General features: G+C 46.9%; 1 protein-coding gene across 1 annotated transcript in view; it reads right to left on the bottom strand.

Moving 5' to 3' along the window:
- Positions 1-3,159: 3,159 nt before the first annotated feature.
- Positions 3,160-23,807, bottom strand: part of GGTA1 (glycoprotein alpha-galactosyltransferase 1 (inactive)) — a 61,250-nt gene continuing 40,602 nt past the window's right edge. Inside the window, exons 4-8 of the mRNA XM_037494241.2 lie at positions 21,186-21,221; positions 19,312-19,377; positions 18,679-18,774; positions 11,630-11,767; positions 3,160-7,553 (exon numbers count right to left, since the gene is read on the bottom strand). Coding sequence (XP_037350138.1) covers positions 6,860-7,553; positions 11,630-11,767; positions 18,679-18,774; positions 19,312-19,377; positions 21,186-21,221 — 1,030 coding nt within the window. The 3' untranslated portion in view covers positions 3,160-6,859. The remainder of the gene's footprint in view (positions 7,554-11,629; positions 11,768-18,678; positions 18,775-19,311; positions 19,378-21,185; positions 21,222-23,807) is intronic.

A 23,807-nucleotide genomic window follows, 5' to 3' on the forward strand; every position in this document is an offset into this window, starting at 1 on the left:
CAAAGTATAAATGCTCCCACCATGGCTGATATCCAGCTGCCGCGGTATGGGAGCGTGGGGCGTGCTGCCCACAGCAGGCTCTCGTAAGTAGGCATGAATCAACTTGAAGTGACACCGCTGTCTGGTTGTTAAGTCTCCCTTGTGTTCAGCAGAACTCTCCAGTAATCTCGCAGCAACCTCCCTTTCAGGTTGAGGTGCTCACAGGGGCTGTCTATTCCTTGCAACCGTAATATCTTTAACTGAAACACTGAGGTTGCATAATCATCTGAAGGACAGGCCTTCCTAAGACACTGCAGGCTAATAAGCTTTGATCACTCCCTTAGAAGAATGAAAATTGGGGGCATTACCCAGTATTGTGATTTTTAGCAGAAATAACCTTTCAATTAGAGAAACCTGTCCCTGCTTTTTCTGTCTATTGTCATTTTCACCCTAAAGCTGACTTCCCGTGTGGTCCCCAAAAGTGTTAGCAGCTCCCAGTATTATGTGCTTTCTAGTGCAAGTCTTGCGATTCACTGTGATTTAGTTTAGGTCACCCACTCACCCCTGAATCGGTCATCGCCACCAAGTGGGCGTGGAAATGCTGACTGGCTGACCTGGATCACTTGCTCCAACCTTGGCATCAGTTTCCATAGTCACGTGGACTGCCAAGAGGAGCCCAGGAGTTCTTGACCCTCCACAGTGCTCACAGGGCCTGTAGTGCTGGTCACACTGATGCCACCAGGTGGTCCCATCCTGGCCTGAGGCTTGGCACCAGTTCCCCACAGTCCTCTGAGCGCTTCCTCTGCTGCTTCTCCCGCGGAGCTCTCATTCCACCTCATCCTCACAGCGACCACTACTTTTCTTTCAAAGTCCCATGCAGAGTCAGCGTCTCCACGGATATTTCTACCTCCCCACCCTTTGCTCCTCCACATTCCCTTAGCCCTGGAACGTCCCTGTGCCTTGCATCGCTCCGGTTTTGGGGGCTCCTTCTCCAGTTTGGCTGTGTGATGGCTTAGATCAGCATTCACCTTTGAAGAGTTTTGGGGCTACTAAGTTCTCTTTGATGCCTAATAAAGGAATGGGGAGCTTCTGATGGTGATCCCTCTGGTGTCCTCACATTTCAAAATCAAGATGGTTAAAGTATGTGTGTGTGCACGCCCACGTGTGGGAGAGAGTGAGGGAAGCCGACTCGAGCTGTGGCGAGAGCAAAGGTTTAGGGCCAGCTGGGCAGTCCTGGGGCTGAATCGTTGCTCTAAATCCTTTTGGATCTGAGGCTATCACCAATGGATCCCCCACTTCTGTTTTCTTAAAAATCAGTAGACCTTTTATGTTATGCATTCCGTCTTTCTGTGCTTCACTCTCACGAGTATACCATCATGCTGGCATTACTCACTTCCATAATACATTTAATAAATAGTGCACTTAACAAATACTAGTAGCGGTAAGTATTGCCTCAGCTAAGGTTCCCCTGTTAGGAAATCAAATGGGCAGGAGAGATCAAGATGTGTCATTCCTGGTGGGACAAGAGAAGTCAGGCTCTTCAGGCCTCAGAGCAACCTCACCTTCCAGCTGCCGCAGAGGTAGAGTGACTGTCCTTTGCACCAGCGCCCTCTGCCAATCACACCCTCAGTGTATGAGATACACCCTCAGTGTATGACAGACCAGTGAGTGCCCAGGCATACGTCTGCCCAGCGTAAGCAATGTGAAGATAAAAACGATCATGTCGTCTCCCCCCCCACCCCAGAATCCATTTTAACAATCTTAATACATCTGAGGTAGGTTTAGGGCATTAAAGGTGGAAACTAATACAGGCCTGGGAACATTTAGTTTTTAAATTTTTTTTTTAAGCTTTAACTGGTTTATTTTTTAAAAAAGCCTTAGTAGACCACTCATGCCCTTAAATCCTGTACTGCCTAGGTTGATTCACACATGACCTGCCTGACTATTTTTGGTTTTTTCTTTCTTTTTTTAATTGTTTTTAATTTTTTACATCATTGTTCATTTTTAAACAAAATTTGTTCCCCCCACCCCCCCAGGTGTAGTCCCCATAGAGTTTCCTTCACCAATGCACCCGTGCACCATCACCTCAGTCCCCTGTGCTCCTCCCTCCCTCCCTCTGATCCCACTTCCTCCTCCTCCCCTGCAGGATGTCTCTGGTTTATAATTGTCCATTTTTGCTTTGTTGTGTTTTGTACTGTTATTATTTTTTTGCACTGATGTCTTATTTGGTTCCCCTATATTCCTGCTATAAGTGAAACCATCCGATATTTTTATTTTTCCTTCTGGCGTATTTCACTGAGCATAATTCCTTCTAGCTCCATCCATGTTGCTGCGAATGGCATGAGTTTATCTTTTTTGATTGCTGAATAATATTCCATGGTGTATATAGACCACATCTTCTTGATCCAGTCATCTATATTTGGGCATTTGGGTTGTTTCCAGGTTTTACCTATTGTAAATAGTGCTGCAATAAACATAGGGGTACAGGTGTTCTTTTGAATCAATGTTTTTGTGCCCTTTGGGTAGATCCCTAGGAGTGGAATTGTCGGGTCATATGGTAGCTCCATTGTTAGTAGACTGAGGAACCTCCAGACAGCTTTCCACAGTGGTTGGACCAGTTTGCACTCCCACCAGCAATGTAGGAGAGTTCCCTTTTCACCGCATCCTCGCCAATATTTGTTGTTGCTTGTTTTTTTAATATGTGCCATTCTCACTGGTGTAAGATGGTATCTCAGTGTGGTTTTGATTTGCATTTCCCTGATGATATGTGATGTTGAGCATTTTTTTCATATGCCTGTTGGCCATTTGCATTTCCTCTTTGGAGAAATGTCTTTTAAGTTCTTCTGCCCATTTCTTGACTGGGTTGTTTATTTTGTTTTTGTTGAGTCTTGTGAGTTCTTTGTATATCTTTGTGATCAGTCCCTTATCAGTTGACTGGAGTGCAAAGATTTTTTCCCAATCAGTGGGGTGTCTCTCTGTTTTGGTTAATGTCTCTTCTGATGTGCAGAAGCTTTTCATTTTGATGTAATCCCAGGTGTTTACCTTTTCCTTGACTTTCTTTGGTTTGGGTGATGAGTCTTTTTTTTTTTTTTTTTAAGGATTTATTTATACAAGCACTGGGTACAGTCAGAAGGGTGGAGGGTGAGAGAATTCACCAGAGCCAGAGCGGGGAGCAGAGCAGGCAGAAGGACCGAAGTACACTGCTGAGGGGAGCAGTGGGCGGCAGGAGAGGTCTGCGCTCCATGTGGGACCCTCCTTCGGTGGCCAGGGAGCAGCCGGGGATCGAACCGGCACTGCAGAGGCTGCGGGCAGCTTTGCAACCCAGCGCTCAACCACTGCTCCACCAGGGAGGCCCTGGGTGATGAGTCTTTAAAGATGTTATTGCGATGTATGCTTTGTAGTGTTTTACCTATATTTTCTTCTATATATTTTGGCACAGTTTTTAAAATATTCTTCCTTATGGCAAAAAATGCCACTTTAGAAGATTCTTCTATCAAGTTGCATTTACCTTGCTATGAATAGCCCCCCACCTGTGCATGGTATTGGGTACTGACACATTTCTCCTTGTTAGCTTCTAAGCTGTGAGCCTCAGCTCAGCCACTTCCCAGCTGGTGGCTTAATCTCTCTGAACCTCACCTTACTCATCTATACAATGTGAAAGTCATGCTCTGTTTATGTCCAGTGTACCTCCCTGCATCAGCCTGGCCATCTTTAGTTGTCATATTTATTACAAATACACCTGCCTGCTGGACATCCAGACATTTTCCAGAGACAGGATTAGTAACCCCCAGATGCTCCACGGCATTGCTGCCTCCCTTGCCCTGCCTGGCTTTGAGACAATCCTTTTCCACCTCTTCCACTGGCAGAGCATCACTGTGGAAAGCTCTCTATAAGCACTGGTTGTTTTACACGTTTTGAAATCTCAGCTATATGGCTTTTTCTCTTTGTATCAGTGGACACACTTTCAGGAAGGTGCCAGGACTTTTTAACACCCAAGATTTTCAAGTTCTATCAGCAACATTTTCAACATCTTTAGGAGGAAATGCACAATCCATTACCAGAACCAGAGTATACTGAGAAAATAATTTATTCAATTGTGAATCAGGAATATTGAAGGAAATCTTTTGTCCATTTAGGATTTAAATTTAAATGCAATTCAAGAGTTGTTCCTATAGCCTAATGTCCCTCAAAAGGAAATACAGCATTTTTCTCTTAATATTTTAGAGTAGATAATTTCTTTGGTTCAGAACTTAAACCATGAACTCTCCCTACTCTGGGGTGGACCCCAGAAAACCAGGGTCATAGAGAAACAAGAGACTTAACTGATGTAGTTGTAAACAAGGGCGGAGAGGGCCACAAGAGAGGCCACAGGGCAGGAGGCTGGATGGATGGAACAGCCACCTGCATGCCCAGGCTCTGAGAACAGAGAGCCACCAAAAAGCCCCAAAAGACCAAAACCCAAAAGCTATAGCCTAGCAAAGGACAGTGCCTGATAAAAGGACAGGTCACTGTCTGTGGGTTCTCACCAGTGTGCACAATTACAGGAGACCTTAGGCTATAGGAACAACTATGGGGTTTATTTTACAAAGGGGGGAAACAAAGAGCTTACTGTACCCACAAGTGGCAGCTATCCCACCCAGGTAGCATCAGTGATGGTCGCCACCAGTCGCCAGGAGGGCTGGACAGCACTAGCCAGCAGTGATGGCCACTACTGGTCTCACAGAGGCGGTGTCAGACACCCAGGGTTAACAGCTCTTTGTGAGTTGTTGGGTCATACCAACAACAGACAGCTCTTTGAGACACCAGGTCCAGGGCAGAGACAGGATCGAGGCCCAGTCTGTGACAGAATCCTTTGGCTTTTCTTCCCTCCTCGGAGAGCAGCTGCTAGATGTTTCTTTTCTTCTTTCTTCAGAGGCTGGAACTGTCCTCTTTTCTTCAGGGCTGGCGGCATCTCGTCTTCTCTGGGAGCTGGGGTCCTGTCGTCCCCCTTGGCTCCCTCCAGCCCTGGCTTATATCCTCTTTCAGGGTGCCTTGCCCACAAGTCTGATTGGACCATTTTTCAATCCTGGACCATCTACCAGTCAGCCCATAGCACCTTTCACAATGCAGGAAGTGCGCTTTACATAAAAGGGCTCTGAGCAGCAACTGCCACCACCAGCTTGTGGTGGAGCAGCAGGTTGAAAACACCACCACTCCTCCCGGCTCCCACTGCTGAAAAATGGCTGGGTTCTGCTAACAGTGGTCTCCTCTTTCCTTTCACAAAGTCCCCTTCTTCAGGATTTCTGTTGATTGTGTTTTATTTTCTGGGTTGTCACATTTTTTGGCAAGAATTGAAAAGTGGGAGGCACCGTGAGAGGGAAGGAAAAATGCAGGTTTCACTTTACGGAAGAAGCTGTGCTACACAGCAAGCCAGTGTGATGGCTCTTTTGACAAATCGCTTGAAAAGGGAAACAAGTGACCTCACCTGAAACACAAACAAAATGGAAAGATACCTGCAGATGCAGATGAGGCCCTCTGACTTCCTTTACAGCAAATCACTTGACTTTAAAGAACATGTAGGATGGCATCGCTTCTCTTAGAGAAGGGAATTGAATGTTAAGCTATTCAGTTGTGAGGATTGGGTCTCCAATGGCCAGCCCCTCTGTCTTTGTAATAAAGGCAATTAGCCTTTTTTAAATGGCTAATTAAAAAATGACTAATTAATTTTGAAATGGCTAATTGCCTTTATTATAGGCATCTATCTGGTTGTTAGGCATCCCTGGTGCAGAGGGGGCAGTGGAAAATAAGAGGTTACTTGATTCCTTGATGGGAGGGGTTTTCCTCCAATACATTCCTTGACACCAGCCTTCCAGGTAGGGCAGGATGAGCTGAGATCCTGAGAGTTAGAGCAGGTGGCAGGACTTGCTGACCACTGGTCATCATGAAGTGCAGGTCAGGGTGACTGAACACCAGGAAGCCCAGGTCTGGAAATTGTAAATCCTTGCAAATCTCTTCAACTCACTGCAAACCTTATTCATCTGGGACACATCCACTATCTCTGGCCTAGGATCTGAAGATACAGTTGAGAGTCTGCACACTGAATATGAGTCGGGCAGAACAAGAAGTATCTTCTATTTCAGTCCCGGCTGTTCTAGTAGTCACAGGACAGAGAAGGCTGGAGATGACCCATGCTGCCTTCCATTAATCTGGGTCCACGATGCACTGAAGTGCACCCCCTGTGCCCCTCTGAGGTGGCACTGGCCTCGGAGATCAATCCCCTCTCTCTCCACTCTCCTTTGTGATTTCATGGCCAACTCACTTTGAGGCATTGTTTTCACATCACACAGCACCTGCTGGTTCATGCAGCGTCCCTGCAACTCCCAGCATTTGCCATCATGATCTCCACTGGGAATCTCAACCATCCTTTCCATAGAAGCCAAACAACACCCCACCAGGAAAAGGACATGAGCTATAAATGGCCTGGAGCCAGCAATCTCCCATGGAAACCATCTGAGGAGAGCCGGGGTAGAGTGTGTCCCAGCAAAGAGTTCTCAGGCTGCAGGGCAGCTCTCTGTTGCTTTAGTCTCAGCAAGACCAGAAGGTGTTGAAACCAAGGGGCCATCCCCCACCATTGTCTCTTGTTGCCAAACACTTCCCAGCACCCTTTCCCCCAGTACATTATCTGGTACATGAAGACCGGTTCTGGCTTTGTCTTTGCAGCTGATTACCATTCCTTCTCTGTGCTACAAGCTTCGAAGTGTTGTTAGTATTTGAAGAATTAGATTAAGGGTTACTCTTCTGATGAAGTAGCCAGTAGTTCTCCAATTCAGAAGCCCAGCCTATTTAAGGGAGGAGGGATCTTTCTCCTCCAGAGGTGTTTTTCATGTGGCACAATTAAAAGTCAGATGTTATTTCTAACCAAACTGTACTCTTTTGTCTGCCAAGATATCTTGACAATCCTAATATCTGAAGGCAGGCCTATATGATAGTCCCAGCAGTATTCCGGGGATAAGATTTTAGTGGGTTTGTTGAGAAGGAAATACTTGTTTAGGTGACTTTCATCGTGCCACTCGGCCTCTATGTCATTTTTCTTGTCCTGCAGGATTCCTTTGTAGCACTCCTGTGTGATATTTAAGACCTGATTTGGGGTGCCTCCAAAAATGGCAGCGTGATAATAGAAATCCCCCTTGCCAAAAGGGATGTAGGCGGCGGACTCCTTCCGCCTCTCATAGGTGAACTCGTCGGGATCGGCCTTGTACCACCAGGCCTGCAGCTGAGCTACTGACTGGCCCAGGGTCTCCACCCCAAAGCTGTCTTGGAAGACCTGGTCCACGTCCATGCAGAAGAGGAAGTCCACTTCATGCTTGATGTGGCTCACGATGTGCTCCCCGATGGTCTTCATGCGCATCATGCTGATGTCCTGCCATCTCTTCTCGGGCTTGATCTCAAACACTTTCAAGGACCGCAGGGGACTCAGCTTTATGACAGGCATTCTGGAGACATCATCCACCATGATATAAAATATGACTTTGTGGCCAACCATGAAGTATCTATTGGCAGATGTTAAAAATTCCTCCAAGTAATGCTCAATGTATCTGAAACAAAGAAAAATGGGAGAAAATGTAACCTTTGGAATTTCTGCAGGAGGCCACGTGCTATTCATCTGGTCTGTACTTTGCCCCTCTCAGATGCCTTTCTCAGATGGTGGGGTATCTCTTACTGCATCCACTCCCACAGCCCTTCACCTTTCATACGCTGAACCTTGGGAAGGTGGACTTGTTCAACTGACTGCCAGTTTGGGAAGGACGAATGAGCATGCGCGACCCTGACCCCTGTGCTCCTCTGCCTCCTGGAAGCAGGTGGGAGTGAACCACGTCGGGGTGCAGTTTCCAGCGCCCTGGGTGGCTAAGTCCTTCTGTGGTTCAAAGTGAGGAGGCCTCGTGCCTGCCAGTATAAGCTACCTTCTCCAGTAGCAGCTTTAACTGTAACGAAGGTGATATCTGCTCTCATCTGCCTTACTTAGCCTTTTGTCTTACATATAGGTTGGTGCAAACTTTGGGCAGGCAAAGGGGGTGCTAGTTCTCTTTTTCCAGCTTTGTTGAGATAGAAGTGACAGGTCTTAGTGCCACTATTTAAGGTACGGTGTGTTAATTTGACACATATATTGCAAGATGGTTAGTGGAAGCTAATGCCTCCATCCCATCACATAATTACCTTTTTTGTTTTGTGATGAGAATATTGAAGATCTACCCTCTTAGGAACTTTTGGAATATAATACAGTCCGCTGTCAACTGTTGTCCCCATGCTGAGCATCAGAGCCTCAGAACTTCTCTTGTAACTGGAAGTTTGTGCCCTTTGACCAACACTAGGGGGCGCTAGTTCCTGAACCTCCCTTAAAAGTCCCAAACTATACCCTGACATTGCTACTGCCTGCCCTGTGAGATGCAGGTGTGAAGTGAACCTTAGACCTTTGGGGGATGCTTTAAGCCTAATCATTGCCACTTGCTTGTCCTCTGAGTCACAGGGACACAGATAGCCTGACCATCTGGTCACCTCCAGCACCAACTCATTGTCCAGTTACCCCCATTATAAGGCCCACCCATATACTAGAGTAAACAACCTCTGATTTAACTTTATTTGAACATTTTTCCTTTGTCTTTAAAAAATCAACTTGTATTTTTAGAGCAGGTTCGTAACAAAATTAAACCAAGAACAGAATGTTCCCATTTAACCTCCCTAACCCTTCCCCCAAACACAGCCTCCCCCACTATCAACACTGCACCCCACTATCAACACCCACAGTTCACAGTTCACATTAGGATGCCCTACTTTCAATGAGTTTGGACAAATGTCTAATCTGTATTGATCACTATGGTGTTTTACAAATTATTTAATTATTTTCACTGCCCTGCAAAACTCTAATGCACTGCCTATTCGTCCATATGCCCCCACTGCCCCATAACTGATCTTTTTACTGTCTCTATATTGCTGGCTACACAACGTATAGCCAGTTCACATTGGCTCCTTTCATGTAGTATATGTGGCTTATGTTTCCTCCATGTCTTCTCAGGGCTCAATAGCTCATTTCTTTTTAGTGCTGATAATATTCCACTGTTTGGATCAAACACAGATTATCCATTTACCTACTGAGTGGCATCTTGGTTGCTTCCAAGTCTTGGCAGTTATGAATACAGCTTCTGTAAACACCTATGTGCAGGTTTTTGTGTGAACATTACGTTGATGACTCCTTTGGGTCAATACCACGGTCGCTGGATCTTATGGTAAGAGTTTGTTCAGTTTTGGGAGGAACCTGGCAAACTGTCTTCCCAAGTGGCTGTGCCGTTTTGCATTCCCACCAACAATGAACGAGAGTTCCTGCTGCTCCATATTTTCTCTAGTATTTGGTAGTGTCAGTGTTTGGATTTGAACCACTTTAATAGGTGTGTGGTGGTATTTTAGCTACATATCGATTCATTAAAAAAAATCAAGTTGATGTCTTCTGTAATGATATCATCTGTAACCTATCTTGTAAAGTCTTGGAGCTCACAGTGAAGTGGAAGGGATAGTGAAGTGGACTAACCCGACTCTCACAAACCCCACATTCACGCTCAGAAAATGTTGGCTGAGTTTAATTTGGCGATTATACTACAGGCCAATCACAATATTTTATGAATAATAATAACTGGCACTTCTTTTTGCTCTCTTTCTGCTTGGATTCTCTTTCTTTACTACCAGAATAAAGTATGCTTTTAACATAGGCCTCTGGAAACCCAAGGATTTATAGTATTGATTCTTTAAATGGAGAGAATATATCCGAGCAACATAAAGAGAGACTTGGACATGGCTCTGTGGCTGGTGGCCAGGAAATTCTTTGGTACTCTGGAACATTAGGAAAAATCTCTTGTGCCCTGAAGCTTGGCGGACAGTATGGGAAGAGAGGGAGTCATTGTGAGGTTGAACCTTGTAGGGAGTTTAAAGCACTGTAGTTGTTTTCATACATTGTTATTTGAAATCAGACCCAACATCACACCTCCTAAAAGTCAAAATCCACCCTGGAGAGGATTTGCTGCTGCTGAGTACAAACAGTCCTCTCTTGCCTGAGAGTGAAAGCACAGGGCTTTCTCCAGGACACATGATTTACAGTTTCATTCTGGGGAATTGCAACTGGAAGGGTTGAGGCCACCAACATGGGGCCAGGTACAGGGGTGGGGGCGGAGGACAGTTCTGATCTCTTCGGAAACACCATGATCACAGGAATTGGGGGCGTGGCTGGCTTGTCACCCTCATGATCAGGTGAGCTGAGCATTAGCTCCCAACTCCTCATGGTACAGAATCTTCTAGTAAGAATCTCCCAACTCTAGAGTTATCCTTCTCGATGAAGAAGCCACAGAAGCCACCCAGGCCCCTGGAATCAGCACAGTGACATTAGGAAGTGATTAATATAGTGACACTGAGGGCTCTGGGTCCTGGATGGGAGAAAGTCTGGGGAAGACTTAGATCTTCACAGATCCCTTGCTTAGGCCCTGACGGTAACCTGAATAACTCAAGTGCAGATCAGCCTGGACCTCCAACTCTCTTTGTTTTTGTTTTTTTTTTTTTTTTTAAGATTTATTTATTTTATTTTTTAATTTTTTAAAGATTTATTTATTTATTTATACAAGCACGGCCCTGGATACAGTCAGAAGCGTAGGACGGTGAGAGAATTCACCAGAGCCAGAGCGGGGAGCAGAGCAGGCAGAAGGACCGAAGTCCACTGCTGAGGGGAGCAGCGGGCGGCAGGAGAGGTCTGCGCTCCATGTGGAACCCTCCTCCGGTGGCCGGGGAGCAGCCGGGGATTGAACTGGCGCTGCAGAGGCTGCGGGCAGCTTCCCAACCCAGCGCTCAACCACTGCGCCACCAGGGAGGCCCACTCCAACTCTCTTTGGACACGACAAAGGGAAAAGGGTCAACTTGCCATGTGATTTCAGAAAAGGTACACCTGGGAAGGCCCGTAGGGGGACAGGAAAATTGAACTTTTGTTTTTGTTTTGAAAAAACAAATTTCTCCCAAAGGGCAAAGTGAGTTTCATTTTAAAACTAGTATTACTGCTACTACTTTCATGTAAGAATGATTGCAGTTTGGGGAGAAACATTCTGAACTGAGAAATGGAGGCTGAAATAGGAACCTAGCCGACCTCTGGAAGAGGAAGTTCTGACTAGCCAAATGTTAGGGCCAAATCCTCCAAGAGAGAGGGTAGGAGACCCGAGAAATCTGGGAAGTCTGGTCAGCCATGGCCCAACCTGGGGTTGCCCTGCACCCAGAGCTTGTCTTGAGAGCACAGGACACAGGATGACACTCAGCTGGTCATCTAACAGCTGGTCTTTGGGGAACTTCCAGAAGAAGCCATTGTGGTCGGAAGTGGGTGGTGTGGATGTGCTGCAGAAACTCTGGGCTCCTTGGGTAGAGCCTATGTTTTTATCTGCAACCAGAGACCCTTGCTTTGTGGTAGAAGAAAGTTTTGTTCTTAAGCCATTTTGTTCTTAAGCCTTTTGGGACTTAGTAGAAATGGAGTCTGAATGGTCCCGTGGTAACAGGCTGCCATCTTAAAATCCAGACAGCTCATGAACAGTTCACAAACACAGTGACAGTGGAACAAGAAAAAGTCGAGACCAGTTTTATTAGGGACACCTACCTTCCAATCGCAAAGACCGTCAAGCCCACAGTAATTTTGTGTTTGGCATAATGACGTTCTAAGATGGCTCTGTTGTAAGTGCCTTCCCACACAACTGGCGCCTTCCATCTGGTCACCGTCACAACCTCTGGGCGCTTCCTGATGACAAAACATAGAGCCCCATGAGTCAGGATGGCTCGGGTGAGGGGGGCAGAGACTGGGAAAGTGGGGTCACAATGATTTGAGGCTGTTGTTACATCCTGACTGTAGTAGCTTAACTCCAAGTAGTGAGATGGGTGACATTAAAAAGGTTCTTGTACTCAGTGCCAGTGTGTATGGGGGCAGGGAGGGCAGCTTTTTCCACACAACACCAAGCGATTCTAGGACAGCGGCTGGGTGTCCTATAATTTAACCCTATTCTAATACCATCTGCCTAGAGATCTAGCATCAGCTTCTCCCAGTGAGGACTCCGCACCCCAGGCTGCCATCCCCACTTCAGACAGCAATCACAATCCCAAGAACATGGTCTGGTTCTGACCCAACAGCTGGAGTCCAACACCCTCCGTCTGGGGCTCGATTAATTTGCTAGAGCAGCTCACAGAGCTCATAGAGACATTTTATGCAGCAGTTTATCACACAAGGCCAGGACTCCGGAACGGCCGGATGTGGGCCGGGTATGGGGCGGGTATGGGGCGGGCACAGGCTTCCATCTGAGCCCCTCTCCCCGAGCCTCCACCCTGTCTTTTGGGCTCTTACGGAGGCAGAGTTAATTAAATCCTTGACCAGTGGTGGTTCATCTGCAGTCCCTCCCTCCCTAGAGCTCAGGGGGTGGGGCCTCCCCCAAATATTAACATACCAGGAGACACCTGTGTCTCTCATCACCTAAAAAACTGCAAGGGTTTTAGGAGATGTGTGCCAGAAATGGGGACAAAGACAGCATCACAGACGTGAATAGGACGCATCTTCCAGGGGAGGACAGGATGCTCAGGCCCAGTGCCTCTGAGGGCTGTCTTGGGGGGGCCTCGAAGTTCTTACCTGCATGCTCATATCTTCTGTCCCCCTTTTCCTGCTTTCCTTGTTCTCTTCTTCCTTCTAAACCTCTTATCTCTCTAGCCCCTCCCTAAGCTGTCAGTGGCATCTTTGGGAGCTGTTTGTCTCTGTGGGTGCTCTCTGAGCCTAAGAAGGCCTTAATCCCTGACACAGGGGGATGAGAGTGACATTGGGGCTAAGGAGGAAAACCCATTTCAATTTGCCTTTTGCCAGAAAGGGATTTCTGAGGAGAAACCTAGTTATGGGCCAAAGAGGGCCCTGGCTAAGGGGATCTTGGTGTTATTCATTTTACAAACAAGGAGACACACTCACCCAGTGGAGAATGGACAGAGGCCTGCCAAGGCCAGGGCCAGACATGGGGCTCTGGCAACAGCCCCAGGCCCTCTCCTCAGACCACTGGTTCCTCCTCAGACCTCTAGAACCCAAGGGTCGGGAAAGGGACTCAGCAAAGGCAACAGGAAGTAGCAAGAACTTTTACAGCTGCAGTCTGCAGAGGGGGCCTGCAGAAGGCTGTGACTCCCAGGCTGCGCAAGGGCGGAACTGGCAGGAAGGGGTGGGGGCACTCAGCACCCGCTTCCATGGACTCAGGAAAATGGGAAGCAGAGACAGAAACAACATCAGTGATTCAAACCAGACCCGAACCCCCAGGTAGGACAAGCAGTGCTCAGAAAAGCTTGTGGACTTGGCCAGGGCCACACCGCTGGCAGCTGATGACTGACACACCAGCACTTCCTGTGGGACCAGGCACTGTGCTAAGAGCTTCAACCTTCAGAGGTGGGTGCCATTCTGATTCCCAAGTTATCAGTGAGGAAACCATAGTACAGAGAGGTTAAGTCACTGGTCTGAGGTCACACAGCTAGTAAGTGGCAAAGGTGGGATTTGAATCCATATTTTTGACTCTCTAGTTGGTGCTTAGAGCCATTAGCCTGTATCACTTCTTCTCTGGACATTTACTCGCTCTGCTAATGAAGCTGGGAGTTGTCAGTCAGTGTTTCCATCAACTTAGCTACTTGGGTTTTAGTAGCAGCGCAAAGTGAGAAATGACAAGTGTTATTTTGGTTTGTTTTTAGAAGCATATATGATGCTTCAGTCACATAAAACCTCCAGCTTTGTTGAATGACAGGATTTCAAACTGAAATACACAAACACACACACGCGCTCACACATACTCACAGCTTATTCTTCTATAACCAGCTTTCTGAACTTAAATTCTTCTGTGTACTAACCCTTGCTCACGGCAGTCCTGAGTTTCAGCCCATCAAGCATCTTCTAGTAGTTCTGACCCAGCCTACTAGCTAAGTCTTGCAGCTACAGATGAGCTGGACATTTGGTAAGCAGGTAAAATTATTTTTTTTTAAAAAAGGAGGAATAAAGGAAGGAGCAGGTATTCTTACTAATATTTACAGTGCAGAGAGCATCATTCTCATTTAATCCTCACAACCACCTTATAAAACGGAGCAAGGAGAGGTGTGGGGATCTTTAACCAGTTATTTTACAGGAAGGGCCAGACCTGGACATTCAGTCCCTCTGAGTACATTTCCTAAGCCCCTGCTGGGACTCAGGCCCAGAGCTAAGCTTGAAGATCAGAGAAAAGAGACCCAGCCCAGCCCTGTGCATCTCAAAGCCCCAACAGGTGGTTAGCCTGCTACACAAACAGTGGCTCCAAATCTTCTAGAAAGATCCAGTTACAAAAGCATTGTCTAGTTTGGCTACTTGGCTGGGAAGATTCCTTCTATCAGGAAAAAGAAAAGGAGCAATATTAAAGATTAATGTCTCATTAAAAATTAAAATGTTCTATTTCCCAGCTGTTAATTATTAAATTGCATTGACAATTCCAAAATGTCAGTCACCCTAAGAAGTCAGACCATAGTCTAAAACCTCATGTAGTGGGGAGGGGACGGAGGTTGAGAAGGAGATCAGCTTCCTGGATGAAACTCTGATTTAAACCCCCAAAAGTCAAAGAAGCGATGGAGGGCAGACCACACACATGCAAGAGCCAGCCTCACCAGTGTCAACTGCCAGGGATGCTCAAGGTCACAGCGATGGGTGATTTAAGGAGGAAGTGCCAGGAAAGACTCCGAGCTGCCCAAATGCCTGCCTTCTCTGAGGGGTACCCACTGTGGTACATCAGCTTGCGTGGTTTCACCAGCACAGACCAAAAGACATGCCACAGACCAAAGACATGCCACAAAAGAAAAGGGCCCCCAGAACCCAAGCACATAGGTTATTTGTAGACTTTAAATTGTATGTTTTTAGTTTTTGTTAAAGAACCCAGGGGTGGGGTAGAGGAAGTATTAAAAATCTATGAATCATGCAAGGTTGAAAAAGACACGGAACGCACACTGCTGCAGGGACTGATCACTAGGAAGAGCAGCCAGCTGGACAGGGACTCCAGGGAGAGCAGACGTAACTTGAGCGAGGATGGTGGCTGTGGAGTGGAGGGGAGGGGAGAATGTGGGGAGAGTGTTGGAGGAATGAGCAGAACATGTGATTGAACTAGACAGATACGGGCATGGGGGAGAGGTCTCTGCGATGCTGGCTGGAGGGGGAAATGAGAACAGGGTGGGGCACAATCAAAAAATGCACTGGGTCACGTGAGACCAGAAGGCCACTGGACAGAAGACAGGGATCAAAGGAACCTTTGGGTGAAAAATATTAATATGGGGGTCACTCCCACCCAGATGGTGTCTGACACCATGGCAGTGGATGATGGCCCCCTAGAAGATGGGTATAAAGGACCCCAGGATACCAGACCCAGAAACCCTACTGATGGGCACCTGGGAAGAGGAAGAGGCCCCTTTTCAGAGACTGAGTAGGGAGAATGGAGAAGTAGGGGGAAAACTAAGAGGATGTGCTGTCACAGAAGCTAAGAGATAACGGTGGGAAAATGTGTCCACAATATGCTGTAATGTCTTCGGTCATCTAGAGGAAAGGGTTTACATAAACATCTACATAGAAAAACTTGTTTGTTCACTTGGATGCCCATCTAGGCATTAATTTATGCCAGAAACAGGCTGAGATGGCTACGATGCAGTGCAACTTCAAATCAATACTTTTTAACTACCAGCTCGCCATTCATTTGGAGAAGCTGAGTTGTGCCCGGGGTGTGTGGAGAGGGGGCTGCTGGAGGCTGTGCCCTGTCTGTCCTTGCTGCCCTCCATAGTTCAGCTCTCACCCCGACTCCCAAGTCCTGCTCATCAGGTACACGTACCACACCCTCGTGTGTACTTGGGAAGCCTCTCTGGCTCAGCTAGTCTGCCCCTTGGGGGGTCTCACCCACCACATGTACACACGTGGCAAAGCTTGTGGAAGCGACAGTGCTTCCTTCTGTTCACATTCCAGCACTGGCTTAGCCCCTCAGAACTGGCTGCCCTGTCATGCAGCTCATCAAAACATCAAAGACACACAAGGGCCCTATTCCATATTTCCATGTATGGTGTGGGTCCCCTATCCCAAAGCAGTGAGAGAACGTGCCAGAACATATTGAGTCTTTCCAGAACCCAAGATCCTTCTGATTGGTAGAAGCTATTCTCTCCTAAGCCTCCTCTTCCTGCAGCTGTTCCAGCAACTTTGAGACACTCTTCCTTCACCAGCCCTTTCACTGCCAGTGTCAGACCAGATTTGGCTCTGTCTCTTCGACAGCCTTGGTGGGGCTTCATCAGGTCCCTGTAGTCTGATGGCCCCTCATCTGTGTGTCCCCATATCTCTTGTGTTGAGCTCATAGGCACTGGGAATGCCTCAAATTTCATAGCTGAAATCAAATCCTCCATGTGCTGGAATTTGGAGTGGGGACTTTGGGGGGTGATTAGGTCATGAGGCTAGAGCCCTCATGGATGGGATTAGTGCCCTTATAAGAGAGCCCAGATTGCACCTCACCCCTTTCTCCATGTGAGGACTCGGAGAAGATGGCCTCATGAGACATCAAATCAGTTGATGCTGACCGTGGACTTCCCTGCTTCCAGAATTGTGAGACATAAACTGCTTTTGTTCATAAGCCACCCAGTCTGTGGTTTTGTCACTGCAGCTGGAACACACTAAGACAAGCACCTTGTGGATCTCCCACCCGATGCCCCACCAGTATCTGAATCCATGTCCATCACCCTCCCTCGAGTCCCAGACTTGCATTCCCTCCTCCAGTCCCCTTCCTGGACAGGGCCACTCCCATCCCAGGTCTCTTGGGCCTCAAGGTCACCTCCTGACTCCCCAGACCATGTCCTTCTAAGTCATGCTGATTGTCAACCTACCATCCCCATAAGACTATGACTCTCTGGAATATAGTTATGGTGGTAGAGTTCTCTTCTTTCCTGTGCCTCACCCCCTGTCTAGTACAGGAGTTTTGATCACAACTCACATTGAAAAATACGGTGGCACAAGGGATTAAGTCTCAGTGCTATGAAGCTATCGGCAGCCACTGCAGCACAAGTTTGATCCCTGGCAGGCCAGGGAGCCACCCACATGGTACAGCAGACCTCTCCTGTCTCACCCGCTGCTCCCCTCAGCAGTGTATTTCAGTAGATATGCCTGTTCCGCTCCCCACTCTGTTTCTGGTGAGTCCTCTCATTCCCCCCTCCCCTCACCTCGGGTCTACACCCCAGATCTTGTGTGCATAAATAAATAAAATAAATCTTTTTAAAAAAAAAGAAAATTACATTTCACATCACAACCAAGTATATGCACAGCCACCTAGCTATGGACACAAAAATTCCGCGACATGATCCTTATCCTTCATGGGATGGCTGCTGACTTTCTGTTCGATTCCAATTTCTTTAAAGTTGGTTTTGAACTGTTAAGTTAGTTTCTGAGCATATTAAGAGGTAGGAGCCCTATCTGAAAAGCCCTAGTGTCTGGCAGACATTCGTTGCCATTTTACAGAGGTGTTAACGGAACCTTGGGAACAATTTCATTGCTCTGACTTAGATGTGTAAGAGAGACATCTCCATAAAAGAGGGAGGTACTGTGTTTCCGGGCTTTGCTTAACAATGGGTGGAGCTGAGTGTCCAGAAAAAGCTAGATAACACAGAAGGCGGGTAGGCGCAGGGAGACACATGGAGAAGGGCTCGCTTGCTTTTTGGCTTTGGACTTGCACCAGGGACTTGGGGGACTTGGAGGAGACATGTGGAGAGACATGCAGAGAATCTTGGAAGAGACACGTGGGTGAAAGGCTCAGGGAGAGGCTGACAGTTGTACTGGACTTGCCTGGTCCCTCCAGCCACTTCCCTACAGGGTCTCCACCCATACCCCACACCCCGCTGAAGATGCTTGTGGCTTTTGGGCCACAGATTCCCTCCCTTGAGCCAACTCTGTTTGCCTGGGCATTTACCCATGATGGGTAAGTTTGGGTGTTTTATTGGGAAACTCTATCCTTTTTTCACTTCTCTTTTGATGCACACCAATTCTATGAACATTTTTTTACACTAAAAATATACTTTGTCTTTGTGCACACAGGTGACCAGACTGCTTTAGAGTGTGTGAGCTGGGGGGTCTCGGGGTCCCTTGGTCTGCACACTTACAAAAGTGTTTGCTAACCCCTGATCTAGAGTAACTGAAGCTTTGTTTTTCTCTTGTGAATACGCAGTCTAGCCTTGTAGCTTGAGATTTAGTGAGAGTGACAAGATGGCAGCTGGACTGGGTGGGGAATACCCAGACATCTTAGCTGTGTGACCCTAAGCACATTACTGCACCTCTCTGAGCTGTGTCCTTCACAAACTGGAGACAATACCTGCCTGGCAAAGTTGGGGTGCCCATCGGTCGATGCACTAGCAGATGCTTTCTGCAATACCCTGTGGCCTGCAAGATCCCTTTTGGCCTCAGTATTTTGTGATTCTTCTCCTATCACCTGCCAACTCCTGTCAGAATCGCTGCTCTAACAACTGAGTCAAACCAATTAGATGCTCTATCTCTCATCGAATCTGGTGTCAAAGGTCTAACAGGCGCCAAGACACTTTCTCCCCAACCAGGGGTAATCTCAGTGGCTTCCTGCTGAGCTAGGGCTTGACTGCAGGAGGCAGAACATTTCTTACTGTGGACTAAACCAGGCTGATAGTCGAAGCTCTTCATTGTCATCTTCTGGTCTTTGTCCCTTGTCTGTGTCTTCTTCTTCTTGGTAATTGTGGGTCCTGTGTGCAAAGGAAAGCACACTGAGTGAGGCAGGGAGGGGGAGCTCGGGCATCGGCAGTTGGTGAATTTTTCCTGAAAATGCAACTGGAGGCTGAGGGCATGTGCACCAAGCAAATGGTGGGGGGTGGGGGTCCTGAGACGAACCCCATATTCATAAGACTCGCCTGTGGTGGGCAGACACTGCTCCCAGCTCTCCTTTCTTGGTACCCTTCTAAGTCAGCCTCATTGGCAACCAAATGGCCAATGCCCCTTATTTGAGGAGGCGGAGAAGCTTGATGAAAGAGCCCTCCAAAGAGCTTAGTTTATAATAATCTTTCCTGTCATTTAAACTTCGGCCCAAGCTGCACTCACCCCAAGTTAAATGGAAAAAACAAACATAATTAAATGGCCTCCTACCAAGAACAAAATAGATTCCTTGTAGGATTGGAATAAGCCAGGAAGAGCAACAGCCGAGAACGTCATGGCCAGGGATCCGTTCATTTGGCCCCTCTCTAAGAGTGGGTGGTGGACAGCCACCTCTGCCCCCCCATGCTTACCCATTGTTAAGCCAGCTCGGAAACCACCAGCCCTTCTGGAGGCTGCTGTCACCAACTTCTGGGTTTCTAAGAAATAAAGATTAGAAATATTTTTAGAAAATGAGGCAGTCCTACACTTGGGGAATTTCCAAGTTCTTTTTATGACAGGAGATCATTAAAACTCTTTTTAAATCTGAAGAGATCTGAAGCGATGTGAACCTATGTGCCCAAATCATATACAGTTCTGTAAACCAAGGTTACCTCGATAAACAATCACACACACACACACACACAGAAGGAGAGGGGGAGAGGAGGGAAGAGGGAGAGAGAGAAAAGACCAAGGGGAATGGTATAAAACATTTTTTTAAAAACTGAAAATTAATAAGACAGAACAAGGGGGCTATTGAAACTGGATGGATGGCCTGCATTGACTCTCTCTCCAGACTCCCCTCCTCTGGGCAGCCCCCAGACTCAGCTCATCATCCAGCCAGGAGGAGAGAAAAAGAATGATGAGGGCGGGGCATGAATACATAAACCTGAGTGAGCCCTGGATGTGCCCTTTACTATTCTCTCTGAGTCCTATCTGAAGATAATAATAGTAATAAAATAATAATAGGATGGTGATGATGATAAATTACCATAAGGTACTTCTGAAGACTAAATGAAACTGCATACATAGAAAAGCATTGTATGTTAAAATGACTCTAACAAGTGAGCATTTCCAAGAATAATTGCTTTGCTAACCTAGGCAAATTCAGGCTGCTGCCAAGGTGGGCAGTGGCAGCTGCAGGAAATTTGAGGGTCTCTGAACCAGAAGTTCAGGAAACTAATCAGAAGTCACTTTTGCCGCCACCAATGGAAGTTTCCACACTCCTTGTGCGAGAGAGAGGGAAAGGCGGGGTGCAGCTCCCTTGGGTTGCACAGAGAAGGTGGGGAGGTGTGGACAGACACACTAAGAAACCTGTTTCAAAGTCTGTTCAGAAAGTGTTTGATATGACTCAAACACTGATGATGAAGATGTGATTCAAATAAACGGAAACAACACAAGGATTTTTTTAAAGAGGGGCAGGGGACAAAGAGCGACCTTTGCATGGTCTCCCAGGTTGGCATGTCACGCAGCCTTGGCCACCACAGCCGCCCCATGAGAAGAAAGGCCTTTTTCTTTACAACTGAGATATTGGCTGAGTGGATTTGGGCAAACGGCCAAGATCCCGTGTATTTTGTAAGCATAAAAGCCTGGATCTCACACCAGGGGGTAAATTGTGTCAGAAATGAAGGCTGAGTTAAGTATGAACAGATAAACACATTTTGTTCTGAGCTTCCTGGCAAGCAAGCCAAAGATAGAAAAGTGAAGGCTTGCATAGTTCTCATTACCTTTAATGATAATAGTTTGTAATATGTAATTAGATGCATTTAACATTGCAATTAACATATAGCGATATACAATGATAATTATATACAATATATTACATATTAATAAACTACATATTATATAATGGTGACATTATTATTGTTGTTATATACACACTACTTCATCAGGACACCCGAATGCTTTTCCTGATTCATTGTCTCAAAGAAATTTCTTGCAGTGTCTTTCTATAACATACACTGGACAGATAATGGATAATATTTGCCTTGATTCTTTTTATCAGCCAGGCAGGAAATGTCTTCCAAATGCCTTCCACTTAGAGAGACCCATATTGAGAAGTCAGGGTGAAACCCAAGTCTTGGTTCAACATAGGCAAGTCTGGAGGCTCAGGCTACACAGTCTAGATCCCAGGAGCCCCTGCCCCCTCCACTACCCTTTGTCCAGAGCACCAGAGCCAGGAAGAAAGGACGAGAGGCACACAAGTAGACATGGGCGATCTCTCAATACCAGAATTCAAAGCACTTACTTTGCATGATATATCCACAGGAAAGAGCCTCCTGGGCTAAAAGCAAACAAGAAATAAAAAATATATCATGTTACTTTTAATTATGAGAAAAGCTATTTTACAACCATTGTTATCAAAGCCCTGGGCTGAGTTGAGAGGCTGGATTTTGGATTCTCCTACTTCTAGGTTCAAATACCTTCCTTGGGATAGAACCAGTCATATCAAGAGACTGGGAATTTCCACTTGTGGTCCTTTCAGGATTAGCCAGAGCAAGGGGTAGGAAGGAGGTTGGAGAATCTCCAACCATGGCTCTCCACTGCCTGCGGTGGCTTCCCTGTGGAAGAAGCTCCACAGGTGGGTCCTCTCCTGGCCCTTACCCAGCAACACTGTGCACAGGCATCCCTCACCCAAGGAGGATCTTCCCCAGAAAATAAAGCCACTGCAGAGCCCAGTACTTGCTGCTAAGCACTTTGGGCAGGGTAGTCCCAGTGGCCAGGAGCTAAAAAAGGCAATGAGACCTTCTTAAAGCACCTGCAAGGCTGGGCAGCTGTTGTCTCTGGTGAACCATCCCCATTCCTCAGCAGATGCTTGTGAGCACATGTCACGGGGCAAGTGCTGGGGACGTGGTGTTGGGTAAGACAAACACAGTCCCTGTGTGTCCTTGTGGAGCAGACAGTCTTAGGGAAGACAGACCTTATTCAAATAGTCTCAAAGCTACAGGACTTCAAACTCTAAGAAGAGGTATAAAAAAAAAGAAATAGGGTCTCCCTGGTGGTGCAAGGGGTTAAGCACCACACTATCAAGCAATCTGCAGCCTCTGCAGCATGAGTTCGATCCTCGGCTGGCCAGGGAGCAACCCACATGGTGCAGCAGACCTCTCCTGTCTCGCCCGTTGCTCCCCTCAGCGGTGTGTTTCAGTCAGTCTGCCTGTTCTGTTCCCCACTCCGTCTCTGGTGAATCCTCTCACGCCCTGCATCTCTGACCAGTACCCCAGCTCTTGTATGCATAAATAAATAAATCTTTAAAAAAGAGAGAGAGAAATAACTATGAGGACTTAACAGAACCTCAACGGCTTCCTGGAGGAAGAGGTAAAGCATTAGCTGAGTTCTGAAGGATAAATAGGAGTCCAGGTGAGGCAGATACAGGAAGAGCATTCTTGATAGAGTAAAAAAAATTATGCAGAAGCCCTGAGGAAGGAAACAAGCATTTAAATGTGCAAATAAATAAAGTCACAATAGCCAGAGGCCACTTGAAGATTTTCAAGTGTTTGAAGCAGGGGAGGGACAGAGTCTTGTTGGCACCTGAAGAAAGTTGCTGGAAAGCAGATGGCAGGGGTAGAAGAGTAGGTGTGGGGACCAGTTAGGTGACATCTGTGGTGCAGATCAGGTAGCCGTGATGATGGGGAGAAGTGCACCGACATGAGAGACATTGGGGGAAACAAGTGACAGAACTTGTCACACTAGATTGTACCATCGTTTCGTGCAGGGACACTGCCCGAATGCTGACCCTTACTCTTTCACTTCTGCTCCGTGTTGATTTAGCCAAGAAGAGGACTTCTAGCCATGGGCTCAGGTGCCCACACTGCCTGGCCCCAGGCCCTCATCTCTTAAAAAAGAAAAATCAGTGCCTAGTGATTGTTTCAGACTCTGCCAAAGTGCCCTCCCCTCTCATCTCCTTGTAGGTAGAAAATCCACCCCTTTTCACCACTGTGGTTTCCCCTCCAAGCCCAATACTCTGAACCAAGCTCTCAAGTTCTTTGGTTCTGTATTGACTCTGACAATATTCATGATAGCAAATGCTGGGCAGGCCATTCAAAGGGTGACACAAGTGGAGCCATCTTTAAAATGGCACCTTCAGCCATTACTGAGAAATTGTGTTAGCAGTATTTTATGAACTTGGTCAAAGACCCTTGAGCTGAGCCAAAAAAGCTATTGTTTTTAAAAACCATTAAGCAAACAATTGTTTGAAAAGTCATCCAGATCACGAGTCCCTAATCACAATGATTATGGACTTGTTCCCAGAGGATAGATCAGTCGCCAGTCATGTCTAGCCAAGAACAGGTTGTTCGTTACCAAGAATTAACTCTTTTCTTAAGCCACTTGTGTCTTTGTCCTCTTTTCTCCTCCCAAAAACCCAGGGCTTTGTCCTTCCTGGGGACACGTTTTAGGTGTCTCCCTGAATCTGTGTATCCTGAATTACAGTTCTTGGATCCCAAATGTGCTTTGCCTTTTAATGGCCTCCTAAAATTTTAGATTACCGTAAATAATCGACATATTAGTGTATTAAGTCCTTACAAAAATTAATGAAGTAGGTTCTTGTTTTCCTCATCCTACAGAGTGGAAACTGAGGCACAGAGGCTTTAAGTGATTTGTTCAAAGTAATACTGCTAATGAGTAGAACCCCTATTTAAACTTGAGGGGCTGGACTCTGGGATCCTTCATGAGGAGGCATGGCCTACAGCAACCCAGTGCACACCGCTCCACCGGGCATGCAGGCTCCCTCATGAGCATTTGGCATCTCTCATCCCCCTCCTCCTAACCCTCATTATCCACATTCTTTCAACATCTCAACGGTCATGGGGACATCCACCCACAGTATATGGCATCCCACGTCTTCATCCTTCATGGCACAGTTCAGATGCCA

This window comes from Talpa occidentalis, unplaced genomic scaffold, assembly GCF_014898055.3.
Source record: "Talpa occidentalis isolate TD23 unplaced genomic scaffold, MPIMG_talOcc4v2.1 talOcc4.7, whole genome shotgun sequence".
Classification (NCBI taxonomy): domain Eukaryota; kingdom Metazoa; phylum Chordata; class Mammalia; order Eulipotyphla; family Talpidae; genus Talpa; species Talpa occidentalis.